The sequence below is a fragment of the Paramormyrops kingsleyae genome, chromosome 4 (genome assembly GCF_048594095.1).
Source record: "Paramormyrops kingsleyae isolate MSU_618 chromosome 4, PKINGS_0.4, whole genome shotgun sequence".
Lineage (NCBI taxonomy): Eukaryota > Metazoa > Chordata > Actinopteri > Osteoglossiformes > Mormyridae > Paramormyrops > Paramormyrops kingsleyae.
In genome coordinates, this window is record NC_132800.1 from 36,022,629 (window position 1) to 36,036,329 (window position 13,701).

At 44.5% G+C, this 13,701-nt stretch overlaps 2 protein-coding genes across 5 annotated transcripts in view; one reads left to right on the forward strand and one right to left on the reverse strand.

The window, feature by feature from the left end:
- Positions 1-9,763, reverse strand: part of LOC111845838 (rho GTPase-activating protein 39-like) — an 82,299-nt gene extending 72,536 nt beyond the window's left edge. The window contains exons 1-2 of the mRNA XM_072711244.1: positions 9,666-9,763; positions 9,035-9,192 (exon numbers count right to left, since the gene is read on the reverse strand). The gene's annotated coding sequence lies outside the window, so the exon portion shown is untranslated. The remainder of the gene's footprint in view (positions 1-9,034; positions 9,193-9,665) is intronic.
- Positions 528-13,701, forward strand: part of pde1cb (phosphodiesterase 1C, calmodulin-dependent b) — a 64,599-nt gene continuing 51,425 nt past the window's right edge. Inside the window, exons 1-2 of one of the 4 annotated variants that reach the window (XM_023815774.2) lie at positions 10,162-10,252; positions 11,332-11,508. In XM_023815774.2, the coding sequence (XP_023671542.2) occupies positions 11,424-11,508 (85 nt within the window). In that variant the 5' untranslated portion in view covers positions 10,162-10,252; positions 11,332-11,423. Of the gene's footprint in view, positions 1,721-10,161; positions 10,253-10,296; positions 11,509-13,701 lie in introns of those variants that run through there. The other 3 variants (XM_023815773.2, XM_023815772.2, XM_023815775.2) reach the window with 3 other exon arrangements.

The window sequence follows — 13,701 nt, forward strand, 5'->3', positions numbered from 1 at the left end:
CTATTGGTTGGCTGGGTGCTGATTGGACAGCTGTCCATGGTGCTGGTCTTTCATAGGCTGGGATGGTGCGCAATGCTCGTGGTTTCATACTTTTTTGTCTGAGATAGTTGTGGCTGCACCTATGATCAGTATGAATTACAATGAGCCAAGCGGATCACTGCTTTTTGCGGTCAGATGAAGACCAAGCCAACACAAGATCTCTAAAACGAGTTGCCAGTGCAAATTATTTCCAGATTTTGTTGACGAAGCATGTTCTCAGTGTTTTAAAGGAGGGTATTTTTTCATAATGTGAGACATTAATTTATACTCATATAGTTGGTGAAGGAGCTGCAAGTTTTAAATGCGGTCGGAATATAGCAGTAGGCCTACTAGTCAGTACTCTGTACCCAGCCCATATCCATGCCGCTGATCAAAGAGCCATCGCGCTGTTTTTTTTAGAGTTGTGTAATCTGTTTGCATCGACCGCTGAGATTAGACCGGCTACCCTTGGGCATCGCTCAGCGCGTCTGCCTGCGCCCTGGTCCGCACCAGCTTCCTAATTTTGCCGTTGCTTTGACATTGTTCCCAATTCGCCGTGCGACGCAGTTACCACATATGTCACTTTTAAGTGGCATCCCAAGGGCTGTTCTCGCCTTACATTTGGCTAATAAATTGCTTATTATTCCGGCAACAAGACTGGCATGTTAATAATAACCAGGGGGACTGAGTTCAAGGACAAACCATTAAAATAATGACACGCACCGTACCTTTTTACACTACCAGTTCTTACCATGTATGGTCACTATTAATAATTAATTGATATACGGTTAATATTAAGTTATACTAGGCTAACTGATTAGTTAATAATAGATGTAAAACGCAGTGTTTGCAAGGACTTTCAAACCAGAGATGCTACATATTTATACTTTTAATAATTAATAACCGAATTATTATGTGTTTTGTGCACTTTATTTAAACACAGACTGTTTAAATGAAATTGCCTAAATATTCTACAGGAAGTCTTAAAATATGAAACAGAGAGACTTGTGGTGGGGTGAGGTACCAGGAAAGTGCCGCCCCCCCCTCTCTCCGTCCGCTTTCAATGATACTCGACAGACTAATTACAAGCGCTTGTTTGCGTCAGGCATCCGGCCGGCGGGAGTTGGCTTAGCTGGGGTGGAAACTACAGCACAACTTCCATGCCACTGCATCAGATGCAGCCGAAGGGACAGCGGCTTTCCCGAGCTGCGAGGGAGGAATACATCGCCAAGAGAGGGAAATCCGAGAGTAGCGCGTCATTTCAATAATGAAGGAAACGGATCTCAGAGCTCAGACGGGCTGAGAAGGAAATATAGCTTATAGAAAATACGAAAATCTATCTTTAATTGTTGAAGCTGTAGGCTATAGATTTTATATTACATAGACAGCTAATGAGCGCACAAGACATATCCTGTGGGCAGCAAATTAAACAGCAAACTCTAAATGGAAGATCTTTCCATTTAATCCAACTTCATAAACCCATCAGCGTGCACAGCGATGGGCTCCGTCACATCAGCGCTGACGAAAGCCAAGAGTTCCACTGTCAAGGTATCATCCGAGCTGCAGCACGACCGGGAGCGAAGCCGTTCGGTGCGAGGGAAGAGGAGCGCGGCTCGGGCTGCCGCGTTTCCCAGTCAGCCGCCACCTGGAGCACGAACCACGCCGGATACCGTCTCGGCGCCCGCCGGTGGCATCGCTGCATGTAAGTCACAATATGTGGACGTTTGTCAGAAGACGCGTTAAGCAACTTGTTGAAGGAGCCTAGGTATAGGCAGGAGTAAAGTGCTCTTAACTTAATTTTGCTTCTTTTTGTTCCCTTGTGAAAAAATAGTGTACTAAAGTGTATTAACAGTGTGCTTTGATAATTATAGAAGTGTAACAGAAATGCATTCTCTTTACACATATTTGTAATACACTGACACTGTACTTTTAGAAAATATATTTTGCATTTAAACATAATTAAGTACACTGAAGCACACTTGAATACAAGTATGTCTGTAATCAAATACACTTTAGTACGTTTTTTAGGGATATAACACAATAAACTTTGCTAAAAGTATATTTTTAAGTAAATACTTTAGTACAAATTTTTTTCACAAGGGTTAAAACCCTCTTTAAAGGGCCTACGCACTTGTATGCATCACAAAATATAAAGCGGTCCTCTGTTTTTGTGGGTTAAGATTGAATAATAACTACCAAGCAAGAATTGTGTGCCCAAAAACTTCTGGCCGACAGTTTTAGTCATTATGCGACTTTATGGGGTATATTTCTAAGTAGTTTGTAACTTGTGTCAAGTTTAATCCCAACAAATTATTCGGGAAAAAAAAAAACGTAGGATACGCTCTACTTGAAGATATTGTGATGCAGAAACGGCGAAAACTGCATAGCGATGCAGTACCTTATGCAATCACTCATAGCACTGGTGTTGTTACGTTGGCCTGTGTAGCCCATATACTGTAAGCATAATAAATGTTAACTGAAATAGGAAGACGTATTTCAAGGAATAAACGATTTGTGGTGTTTTCGTGTATATCGGGACGTGGCGGAAATCGGGGCTGTGATGTTCATTCATTGAACGGACAGAGTCCTTTGAAGGTCAGACCGTGGAAAAACAGTAAATATATGCATTGCCTATTTCTCAGGTTCCGTGATGACAGGACCCCTCTCTTTGATGCGGCAATAAAAGACTCTCTTTACCTCAGGTTAAATAATAATGATCCATGCGCGGTGTTGCTATTCTGAAAACCGCCGCATTCTGAGACACGAGTTTTGGGGTCTATAGCTCTCCGGCTGACTTTTGTGTGTGTTTCTGCTAAAAATCTTTGGGCTCCACACCTTTCAGTAATCGAGAAAATGCTAAAACGCAAATGTTGTAGAATCGTTAAAAACAAAAGGGAGAGTATTGTGGCTGTAGACCTTACTCAAGATTTTAGATAATTAGGCGTGAGATCGTATTCGGAGACCGACTGCCCCAGTGAACCAACATCCAGGACGCTTCCTGATTTTTATGGGGACGGAATTGCAGCTACGTATCGGTAGGAGTATAGGTAGGATAGCTGTTTAACGAAAGGAGGTGTTTGTATAGACCAAAAACGGGAGACAGAGTCCTGTTCTACGGGGCCAAGAATGGATGCTCCAATGAGGGTGATAAAAGGACTGAGGATATATGGAAGGTGAGCAATAATAAAATAGCCCTTTAATCAAAAGCAAAGATTTAGATTAAAACATATTTGGATTCGTTATATCATAATACAGACTCAGTCCTTTATAGAGTTAACAACAAAGTTACAACTCTTGCGATTTTACAGCCATTCAGAGAGAGGTCCAGTTCTCTAAAAAGCGTACTTTATAACATTATATCGTCCTTTAAATAGTTTAAACTGAGCTGGGTGCGCGCAGGCCTGTAAGAACAGCGCCCCCACCCTGTGGTGAGGGCGAACTGCTGCACGGCCCGACCTCACCTGACTCATCAACTTCCCGATAGGAGAACCTCTCCACTTGACAGTACCTAAAATATCACCCCGCTGCCCCATGGGGGCTACCTCCGGCAGCACGACCCCCCCCAGGGCAGGCAGTTGCCTTGGTGGCGAGCTGGCTGGAGAGTGGGGAGCGGCTGCGGGGCTGCCCAGCCTCAGAGGCAGACTCGTCAGCAGTAGGAAACCAGCAGACACCTATATTTATAGCCTGACAGGAGCACCAGAGACTCTGAATGAAACAACACGTTTCCTATGCAGACACATCAGTATCAGTCCTGCTCTAGCGTGTGTATTCCTGGACTATAGGTAAAAGCGTATCGACAAAGACAGAAAAGAAAGACGTGCTTACATCAGCGAATGGAAACTCATAAACATGCATTTTTTTCTGTTTTGTGTTATTTATTATTCATGCGAGGATCACCCTACAGCCCCCGGTGATCTAAGCTCATGCCTGCCCCCTGCTGGGGACTCCGCGACAAAAAAAAAACAAAAAACACAAGCGTGTCAGCTCACCCACGCCGTGCCACCCTGTCATTTCCGCCGGTGGGAGCTATCCCCACGTCCCCGGGAGCAGGGCGGCCACCGCACATGAAAAGTGCCTGATTACACGTATCGCTCTGTGTCGCCGTGCCATCGGCTTTAACGAGCTGACGGGGTGTAATTAGTCTGTCTCCGGACCAACACGTAGGTGCTCATTACCGAGAGGAGGAACAAACCGTAAATGAATGCATGCGGTAAACTGTTCGCTCGGTGCAGGTTTGTCACATCCATGTGCATCAGCTTTAAAGATGCATCATTACCACGTGTACGGCCATATACATAGGACCGCATCGATCAGATTAAAAATATTTATTAATGCATGCGGAGTTATGAAATGTAATTACTGAGCACATGGGACATCAGCAGGTGGTTAAAGAGCCAGAAGCTTTTTTAGCTCAAGTCCCATGACAGTGTGCTGTTGTACGATAGTGCCAGTACTTAATGTAAAGGTCAAGTAAACCACCCGCCTGTAAACGAATGGACAAAAGGCAAGATGAGACCAGTTAAGGGTCTTTAACCATAGGGAACCCACGGGGTCATATACGACCCTTTTATTTTTGCCTTACATTCAACCCACTCATCAAAGTTAAGAATTTTTTTTTTGCTTTACAGCCCATTGTACCATATACTACCCAGTAACAGTGACATTTAGTGATTACTGACTGAATTAACCAGATTTTTTTCCACAATAAATATGGCCCCCAACGCGTTTTGAGGTTTTTTGCTGTACATGCTGTAAAGATTCACCTGTCAGGCTGCGAATAGGTAAGTGGCAGAAATTTTGCATCATCAGTTATAATGTTTAGATGTTAAAGAACGTGTACAACTAGGTTTTGGATGTTTTGAAACTTTTCTGTGCTCAACATCAGCCTCAGACAAAAACAGAGGGAATACAGGCGGTGCACAAGACCTTACAACCCACCACAAGTAAATTTTCTGTGTGTAGTACACCTTTTTGCAGGTCCGTTCACTTGACCTGTTTCTTGATGGGTTGGCATGTTCGAAGCGTGTGTTTTATTGCCAGCACATTGTGAATGATATAAAGGAAAACTCAATAAATGCATTTTGAAAATGAGAATGTTGCAAAGATTCGGTTTTTCCTTCTTTTTTGTCCTTATTTCATAGGTGAAATTAACAAGTTGGAACAGCACGAACAGTCCAGCGGGTCGTATATGACACATTCATAACATGGACTGGGAAAGGGTTATTTTTACAAAACACCTGATTTTGAGTTCACTGGGTCTGTATGATCATTTTAGCCAATGGACATCCTATAATGATAAGGTGGTCTGGGTTCCCCAGGGTTAAGTGAAAATATGACAAACCGATAACCAAAAGTTTCTGAAGGGGTGTCTTAGTTTTAATAGACTTCATATAAAAGCCTCTGGTGCAGAGATTGGACGACAATAAATAGGCGTATTCAAAGTATTATTTAATCTAAATGAATAGACTGATTAGCTGAAAGTTTTCATTTTGAGGGCTCCACGAAAAGGCAGCCCATTTAGAGAGGAAAATGTGTTTTTAAAATTACGGCTTTTCTCTGTCTAGGTCGGTCTCCTCCCTGCCTCACTTCTGACCGCGCACGCGCGGTTTGTAAATACCCCCGACTTGATGCATGTCTCTGGAAGCCTTTATCATTCTGTAATGCTGATTTTATTAGTGAACCCTCACTTTGCAAAGGTTAAATCTCTATCAAATAAATAATATCCAGTTTAACTGAATATTCAAGCGACCGCTTGGAAGGGCCCCCGGTCCGATTGAACGCATGCATTGGGTTTCGGGAAAGCTTTCAGTCACGGCTGGACGACATTTACCGCCCTTGATTCGGGGTGGACCGCTATTGGAAAATGACGTACTGCGATTTTTCATATTTTCATTATGCCAATTATAAAGAAAAATATGTCGCTGAAATACAGAGTTGGCGGGAGCAACTAAATTATGAAGCGTATATTTAAACGGGAGCAACAGACTTTGAACTTTACTTAAAACCTTTTGCTTAAATCTTCTTGTTTGCTCTGCATGCGCTACATGGTCATTGCGGCGACCACAGACTGTAGAGCTACGTACTGTATTGCCCTCCGCCAGTATTGTATAGCTAACCAGAAAATAAGGAACCAATTATGGCCAATTACATTGTTAGAAATCATGGAGAAATACGTTGGCAAAAAAAGAAACGTGCGATTGGTTCAGAGGGAAAAGCATGAGGTAGAGCAGACTACAAGAAAATCAGTTTAACCTAATTGCTTACTTTGGTTTTAGGTGGGCGGGTTATATGGGTCTGAAATGCCCAGTCCACCCTTCCGTGGCACCTGCACAGCGCGTTTTTGGAAATGAGAATGAATTTAATTTCTTTCAAATCTAAGAACATGACTTTGAACAGTACAAAGTGTAAGAACTGGACGAACGGTGAAAACATTATTTTACTGGGATACTTTCACGTGAGCAACGCGTTTTTCCCTGTAAAATACACCTGAGATTAACTGAGTTAAATGCAAAAATTTGTCTCGTTTGATAAAAAATAGCGCATGCAGGCGGCCCATGTCGGAAAGACCCGTCGATTCATTGCTACAAAAGGAGAACAAATGTGACAGGCTCGTCGTTGCATTTATAACAAAAACATACCAAGCAGTTGCAAATGCATGCTTACCATATAGGCTATGTTGATTTTATGTCAAGGGAACATAAAGGACTTTAAATGTATCACTTAATTTGACTTTGAGTCAAATTTTGAGTCAAGTTTATTTTCGTAGGTAGGCTTGGGTCTCCAGTCTAGTCAAGTTTAAACTAGTCTAGATGGAACATTAACATCCATGTCTAAATAAAGATTTACATTTTAAACTATTTTTAGCGTGCGTGTTCAGTAAATCGAAAACCAGTGTCTTAAAGCGTCAATCTTATGAATAGCGCCATCTAGTGGATGTGTAGCCAATCTACTGAACTTGATGCGTCTATTTTATGTATTAATTAGCGAGCTTCTGAACTTGCCCGTTGGAGAGTGTGGTGAGACGATCTGTAATAATCTGTGGCAATGCTGCTATGAAGGTATAAAAACGATGTCTGACTGGCTTACGCGCACATTAATAATTTAGAGAGGCGGACAGATTGCTGAAGGTAGGAAAAGTTGATGAATAAAGTGACGATTGACTGTCGGGTGGCAGCAGTGCTTCGGTTGGAGATCTGGGACTGGGAGTTGAGAGGGGAAATGAGTGTGATCGTGTCTTTACACGCCAGCCCAGGCAGTGTCTCACTCCTGTCACTCTGGGAGGACAGGATGGATGGGGGGTATTCAGCAGCTTATGTGATGCGGTGGGTGGGCGCTTTCATTCCGAGACAAAGCATGATGGAAATATCAAGTTAAGACGTGTGACACGGCAAAAGGTTGTTATTTAGCGACTGACAGACACGTTGCATTTTTGTTTCTTGCGCACTTGTCATAATTCCAATTAAAGCTGCTTGAAAATCTCCGTCGTCCCGATTGTGTTTGTTCTGCGGCTGAATGAAAAAACAAGAATGGAAAAATAAAGCAAAAATAAGTAAATAAAACGACTTTGTGCGGACTTGACGCCATTCTTTGTCGGTTCTAGTTTTCCTTCCTAACGTTATTCCGAAAGAGATGGTTGGCGAATCAGAAAAAAATGCTCCTGTCATCAGACAGACGTAGCCTGTCACGTTGCTTCATAAACCCAAATTACATATAACCAAAGGTAAATTGACTGTGCCTCTAGTCGGGTGCCAAATGAACGCTCTACTATGGATCGCAAGTGATGCAGTAACAATTTATGTTGCCACTGTGAGTCATTATGACTTTGTTGTAAATTACAAAAAAGCGCAGTTTTACTCGCTACCTGAACTAAATCTCCAGTTTCTATGGAGACATGAAAGGGAGCTGAACTAAAGGGCGGCTTACCTTTTGAATCTGTTAGAATGGCATCTCCTTTCTAACCGCTCTGGGTACAACAAAGTTATTTTTTAGCGGTAATGAATGGATGTACTGGAACCTGTCTACCAGCCATTCATCCAGCAGACTCAAGTGCTTTGATTGATCACAGGATGGTTTAACGGATGATAAAGCGTTTCAGAATAACGGAATAACTTTCCCGTGGCAAAGGCGTTAGATAAAAGTAAAGGTTTAAATACAACTTTTTTTCATATAGGCTACATCTGTAGCCAAAACATCGGTGACCACGCGGAGGACTTGAACAATGTCGACCAGTAATTAGGTAGTTTGCGCAGTCATATTAACGGATGTAAAAAAAAGATTTTATGTCAGAGTTCAATGAATTCACAGGTTTCAACTTTGTCAGATTTTGGTCAGATTATTCGGGTGTATAATATATATAATATAATATTATATATATATATATATATATATATATATATATATATATATATATATATATATATATATACACACACACACATACACACACACACTTGACAGATGGTCCGCACCATATTGATCAGATCTGCGCAGAGCTCTTGCGGAGATACGGAAACACGCGCCAAGCAGACGGAGTTTACAGCTTCATAGCAGCAGCCATTGTGCATGCTGTGTGTCTAGCCGGGCCAGCAATCATCGGTCCCCGCATCTTTGGTTGGCTGGCTCACGGTCCCTTTGAACCCGGCTTTTGATTTCATGCCCACCGATTTGTGCGCCCGTAGCAGAAAGAGCCCCGGGCGGCCGGCGCTGGCGGCCGTGGAGAGAGCATCTTGGGCAGATTGCGTTCGAAGAACGGTGCTACCTATTGGACGGATTCTCTTTTATAGTTAAATTGTTTAAATTAATTTAAGCTTTGTCTAATACTAATGAGAATCTCTTTATAAATGGTGATTTCTCGGTCATTTTCATTCTTCAAGTACCATAATTTTTTACTCATCCCAGTAAGGGGGGGGGGGGGGGGAGTTAAGCTTCAAACATTGTTGCCGCACTTGCTTTCGAATTTAAAACATTAAATGAAACCCATGCTTTTATGCTTTTCTTCATTATTAAAGCACAATACCTGAAACAGCTTGATCCCAGTCTTGCGGCATTCCAGCACAGCGCGGACAGAACAGGATTAGGTCCTTATCATCCCCAGGAGCGTTAAAAATCTCCTAATAAAATCCGAGCCGGCCTTTACTGGCCACCATCAAAGTGTCGCGGCAGGTGGCTCTTTCTCTGCAGTGGAGATGAAAGGTAAGCATTTCAGCGTGGCACGAGGCTGCCTCTGTCCCAAACGCCATCACAATTATTGGGGGGGGGGGGGCAGGTGCCAAGCGCTCATTTTCGTGCACAAAATACGACGAATTCAAGTAACGCCATCTTACATTTTGTCCAGAGAAAGACCAACTCCAGTTCTACATTTCGTCCACGAAAGCAGAAAGCATAAAGAGTTCACTTTCTTTCGTGCGCAGAAATCAAAAGGAATGTTTAAATTTATACACAGAACTGACACGGTATCAGCACCTTGCATCTCGTGGACAGAAGGCTGAATGTATCTGCTGAAGAGAAAGTCATTCCGTTCCCAAAATTCATGTTGTCAACTAATTAAATTCATGTTGTGTGCAAAATGCATGTCGGGAAAGTGGCTGGATAACATACATTTTGTTTTGCAGTTACATTTTACAGTTTAAAACAGACATGCCACTCACTCTGATTTCTTGTTTAGGTTTTCATGCTTCCACAAGCTTGATTATTTTTTTTCTGTTAACTTCTTTTCACCAACTGGAGTCACTGGAGTCACTGGACCCACCCAGCGCACCCTGATTTCTTGTTTAGGTTTTCATGCTTCCACAAGCTTGATTATTTTTTTTCTGTTAACTTCTTTTCACCAACTGGAGTCACTGGAGTCACTGGACCACCCAGCGCACCCGCGTTAGGATTCCGTCTAGAAAATGTGCTTCCGTTTGTGTTTCGCACGTTCCCAGCGTACAAAAATGTAGCCCACATATAAATGTGAATAATAATAATAATAATAATAATAATGCATTTATTTCAGATCCAACATGTTTAGGGAGGCACGGGAGGGCATGCATGTACACAAAATGGCCCCCATTGCCCCCCCCCCCACCAGAACAGCCCCTGGAAAGTGTCCTTGCCTCTGGGCAGGACATGATGTCACACCTCAAGCACCACTAATCTATTCATCTTTGAAAAAATGTCAACCGATCATCTGCCTCGAGAGGAGAGTGACCAGTGTCTGCCTCAGTCTATCAGAGCTGGAAGATTCAAATATGAAGCAAGTATATCCACAGTGTGTAGACGATTGGTTTAGAAAGACAAACTAAAACTCACCAAACATTTATTTGTTCTTGGCGATAACCACTCAGAAGCTATGTGGCTCAGTATAACCTATAGCGTGATTTAGCATGTCAGAGTTAGCCTGAACTAGCATAACATTAGCATGACATGTGTCGCAGCGTTAACTTGAGTTAGCATCTGGCGTGACACGCTTTCAGACTCTCACGCAAGAAATCTTATAGCAAATCTATATTATTGTATTACAAACCTAAAATTAGCTACATGTTGGGGTAGTTTGCAAACCTACAAACTATTTACAAGGTGATAAAAACTGTTACATACATGCAAATGCGTGTGCAGACTTAACCAGGCAGCAGACCAAAGTTGGGAACCCTGATAGCATGTGTAACAGAGTTAGCCTGAGTTAGCATAACACGTGCACCAGAAGACAATCTGTATAACAGCTACCAAGTCGCCTCGTTGTAATTCCCATCAGGCATCAGTTGGAGGCGCACCACAGATGGCCAGTGTGCTTCTCCAAGTAAGCGAGCAGGGAATAAGCCATCAGTATTGCCGCGCCATAAAGACGAGCGACTTTTTACTGACAAGAGGCGGCATGTGGGGCGAGGACCCGTCCTCAGTACCCCGGGCCTCCTGCTCTCTCATTTCCCCAATAGCGCCCTCCCGCGAACGGGAGCAGGGTCACGTTGACGCGAATGTTCATGTAAGCTTGCGGAGGAGCTCGCACACACAGGCAAACAAACGGAGAGGGTGACGCGGTGTGCGGATGAGACACGGAGCGACGTGTTTGAAGGACTGGAGAGAGTATGAGGGAGCTTGAGGCGCAGAGAGGAGTGAGCTGGAGCTGCCGGCGGAGTCCAGCTTCACGGGGGGATCTCTGTCCAGCGTGCGGAGGCGCCCCCACACGCCTCGGTCCTGCTAGGGGGCCAGAAGCGGGGAGGAGAGGGTGGGTGTATGTCGAGGGAGAGACCTGGAGCTCTAGGATGGAGCGAGAGTGGGTGTTGGGGTCAGACAGCCACCACAATCACGCCCCTCTCCACCCCCACCACGCATAAGCTGCTGCCCGCCAGTCACTCCTCCGCCTCCCTTCATGAAGAAGAGACAAACTCGTAGAGGGAGAAGACGAAACGGGAAGAGCCACGCGTACCATGACGGAGTCTCACTGCAGGAAGCTTGGATTCAAGAAATGCCGCAGTGCCACGTTCAGCATCGACGGCTTCAGCTTTACTATAGGTAAGGTGGCAGCAGTCCAGCAGGTCCTGGGGGTCAAACCCGCCTAATCCTGGATAAGGGCTCAGCTCAGACTTCAGCTAAGCTTTGTCGTCTCTCTGCGAATCCCCCCGAATCGCTCTCCTTGCTCTCTCTACCATCCAGCACCAGGTCCGTTCGAAGACTCGATGTTGTCGTGATCCGCAACTCTCTAAACGGCCATCCGGGTGCCGTGGGCTGGCTGGGTGATGTTCTGCGTCTGTTGGGTTTGAAGATGGAGAGTGGCATTCTGTACGGGAGTTTTAGCCAGAGCACATGTGCCCTTGTCTTTGTTGAAAGTACAGTGAGGGCTTTAGGGACCCGCATTACGTGTACGTCCGTTGCTTTCTTCTTAGTTTAGTATCGGGTGACAGATCAAGCCTTGAAGTGTCGATTATTAACACGCTCCCGCATCGGATTCTCCGAGGATCTGACGATTAACTTTAGTATCACCTTTTATCATCCCGTTCATCCGGCTTTCATTTCTTCTGCCTTATTACTCAGTAAATCAGATGCTTCTCCGTGTTTACTGCGAGTGCAGCGGTGCATATTTCATTCATGGAGACGGGGATGTGGTGACTCTGTTGTCATAAAGCCTGTGATAGCGGTAATTACATCTGCAGGTGATGGAGCGAGTGTTACGTAATCCTGGGGGCTTTCGCCCTGGGCAGGGGGTGCTGCCCATAAGCAGGTATATCCATAGGAATCAGGAGATGAAAGATGTCACTTTTTCTAACTAATAAGTGGTGCATCTGCACCTTTCATGGAGAATAGCAGGTCAGATAAACTCAGCACTAAACATTTTTTGAGAATGTTGTTAAAGTGAAGTGAGACCTGATGCCAAGAGCTGAGCTGTAGAACATCAGCGAAGCATCACGGTGTTAAACTGAGGTCCGTTCACTATAGTAGATGCTTCTGGGAATCCAAGGAGTAGGTTTTCCGTAGAAGAAACTGACACTGAGTCGCTCGAGCTGGAGGGGATTTCGGCAGGAGAATATGCCTGGAAGTTGGTCCATATCACTTCCCCATGACACCTTTTCTGCCTGCCCTCAGCTGAGCCTGTGGAGTGATTACCATCACCATGGCGACCAGGGGAAGGATGTGATGTTGCGCGGCGACAGTGGGCGACTCCAAACAAGCCAATCCCGGTGTGTTAACGCCATGGTCGGCTGGAATCCCAGCAGAAACCTCATTAGGGGGATAAGACTGATAACTTTAACAGCTCTCATCTCGTCGAGGGGGGAGTGGATAAGGGGCCATGATTCGGGGGGGGGATGCACTGGTTAACAGGTGGCAGGGGGGGGGGCATCTCCAGGAGAAACACATTTTCACAGCCATTGAGGGGGCCATTAGGTTTACCTAAAAACACCCTGATATGGAGCACAATCCTTTACCAAATACCTCCCTAGTAACAGCACCTGCTTCACCTCTTGCGTTTTCTGGGTGGAAGGAGTTGTTCTTTTCTGAAGGGGGGGGCATCTCAGAGTTTGGGGGGGGGGGGCATTCACGTGAAGGCTCTTGTTTGAATTAGTTTTCTTATTACCCATTGAAGTGCATTAGAGTGTTTGGGTGCGCCTGTCACCTGTTCACTGGGTGATGATTACAGGTTATACATCATTATAATAAATAGTTTATTTTGCTGTGGTTTCACAGAAAGCTTTAGGTGCAGATATGTGACTCACTTCTAATTGGACAGTCAGACTTGGGTATGGAGTAAAATGAGAAACGTTTGCCCAACAACCCCCACAAACATTACCCAAGACCCACATGGTCCCCTCTCCTCCTCATTGTTGGTGGGGGGGGGCAGAACTTAGCCCCAATTTGCATGTCAAGCCGAGGAGTAGGACACCACCTGGGGTGTAAAAACCTCCATTGAATCTGAGGGTGTGGGATGCTAGCTTGGCTTTGATTGGTGGCTGGGGGCCACAGGTCTGCTGGCAGCTTGGTCCTGATTGGTGGCTTGGAGCCACTGGTTTGCTGGCAGAAATCAGTGAAGACAAAGGATGCAATTTCTAAGGAATTAAGAGCAGGGCAGGACCACACAAATGCTAGCCTTAGCGAGATCGCATTTACCAATAATAATATTTGCCCTGAAGCGCTAATGATCACAGCCTTGTTTTGAAAAGATATTATTTACACTGTTTTACAGGGAAAATTGGAGGGTGTAGCTAGAGGCAA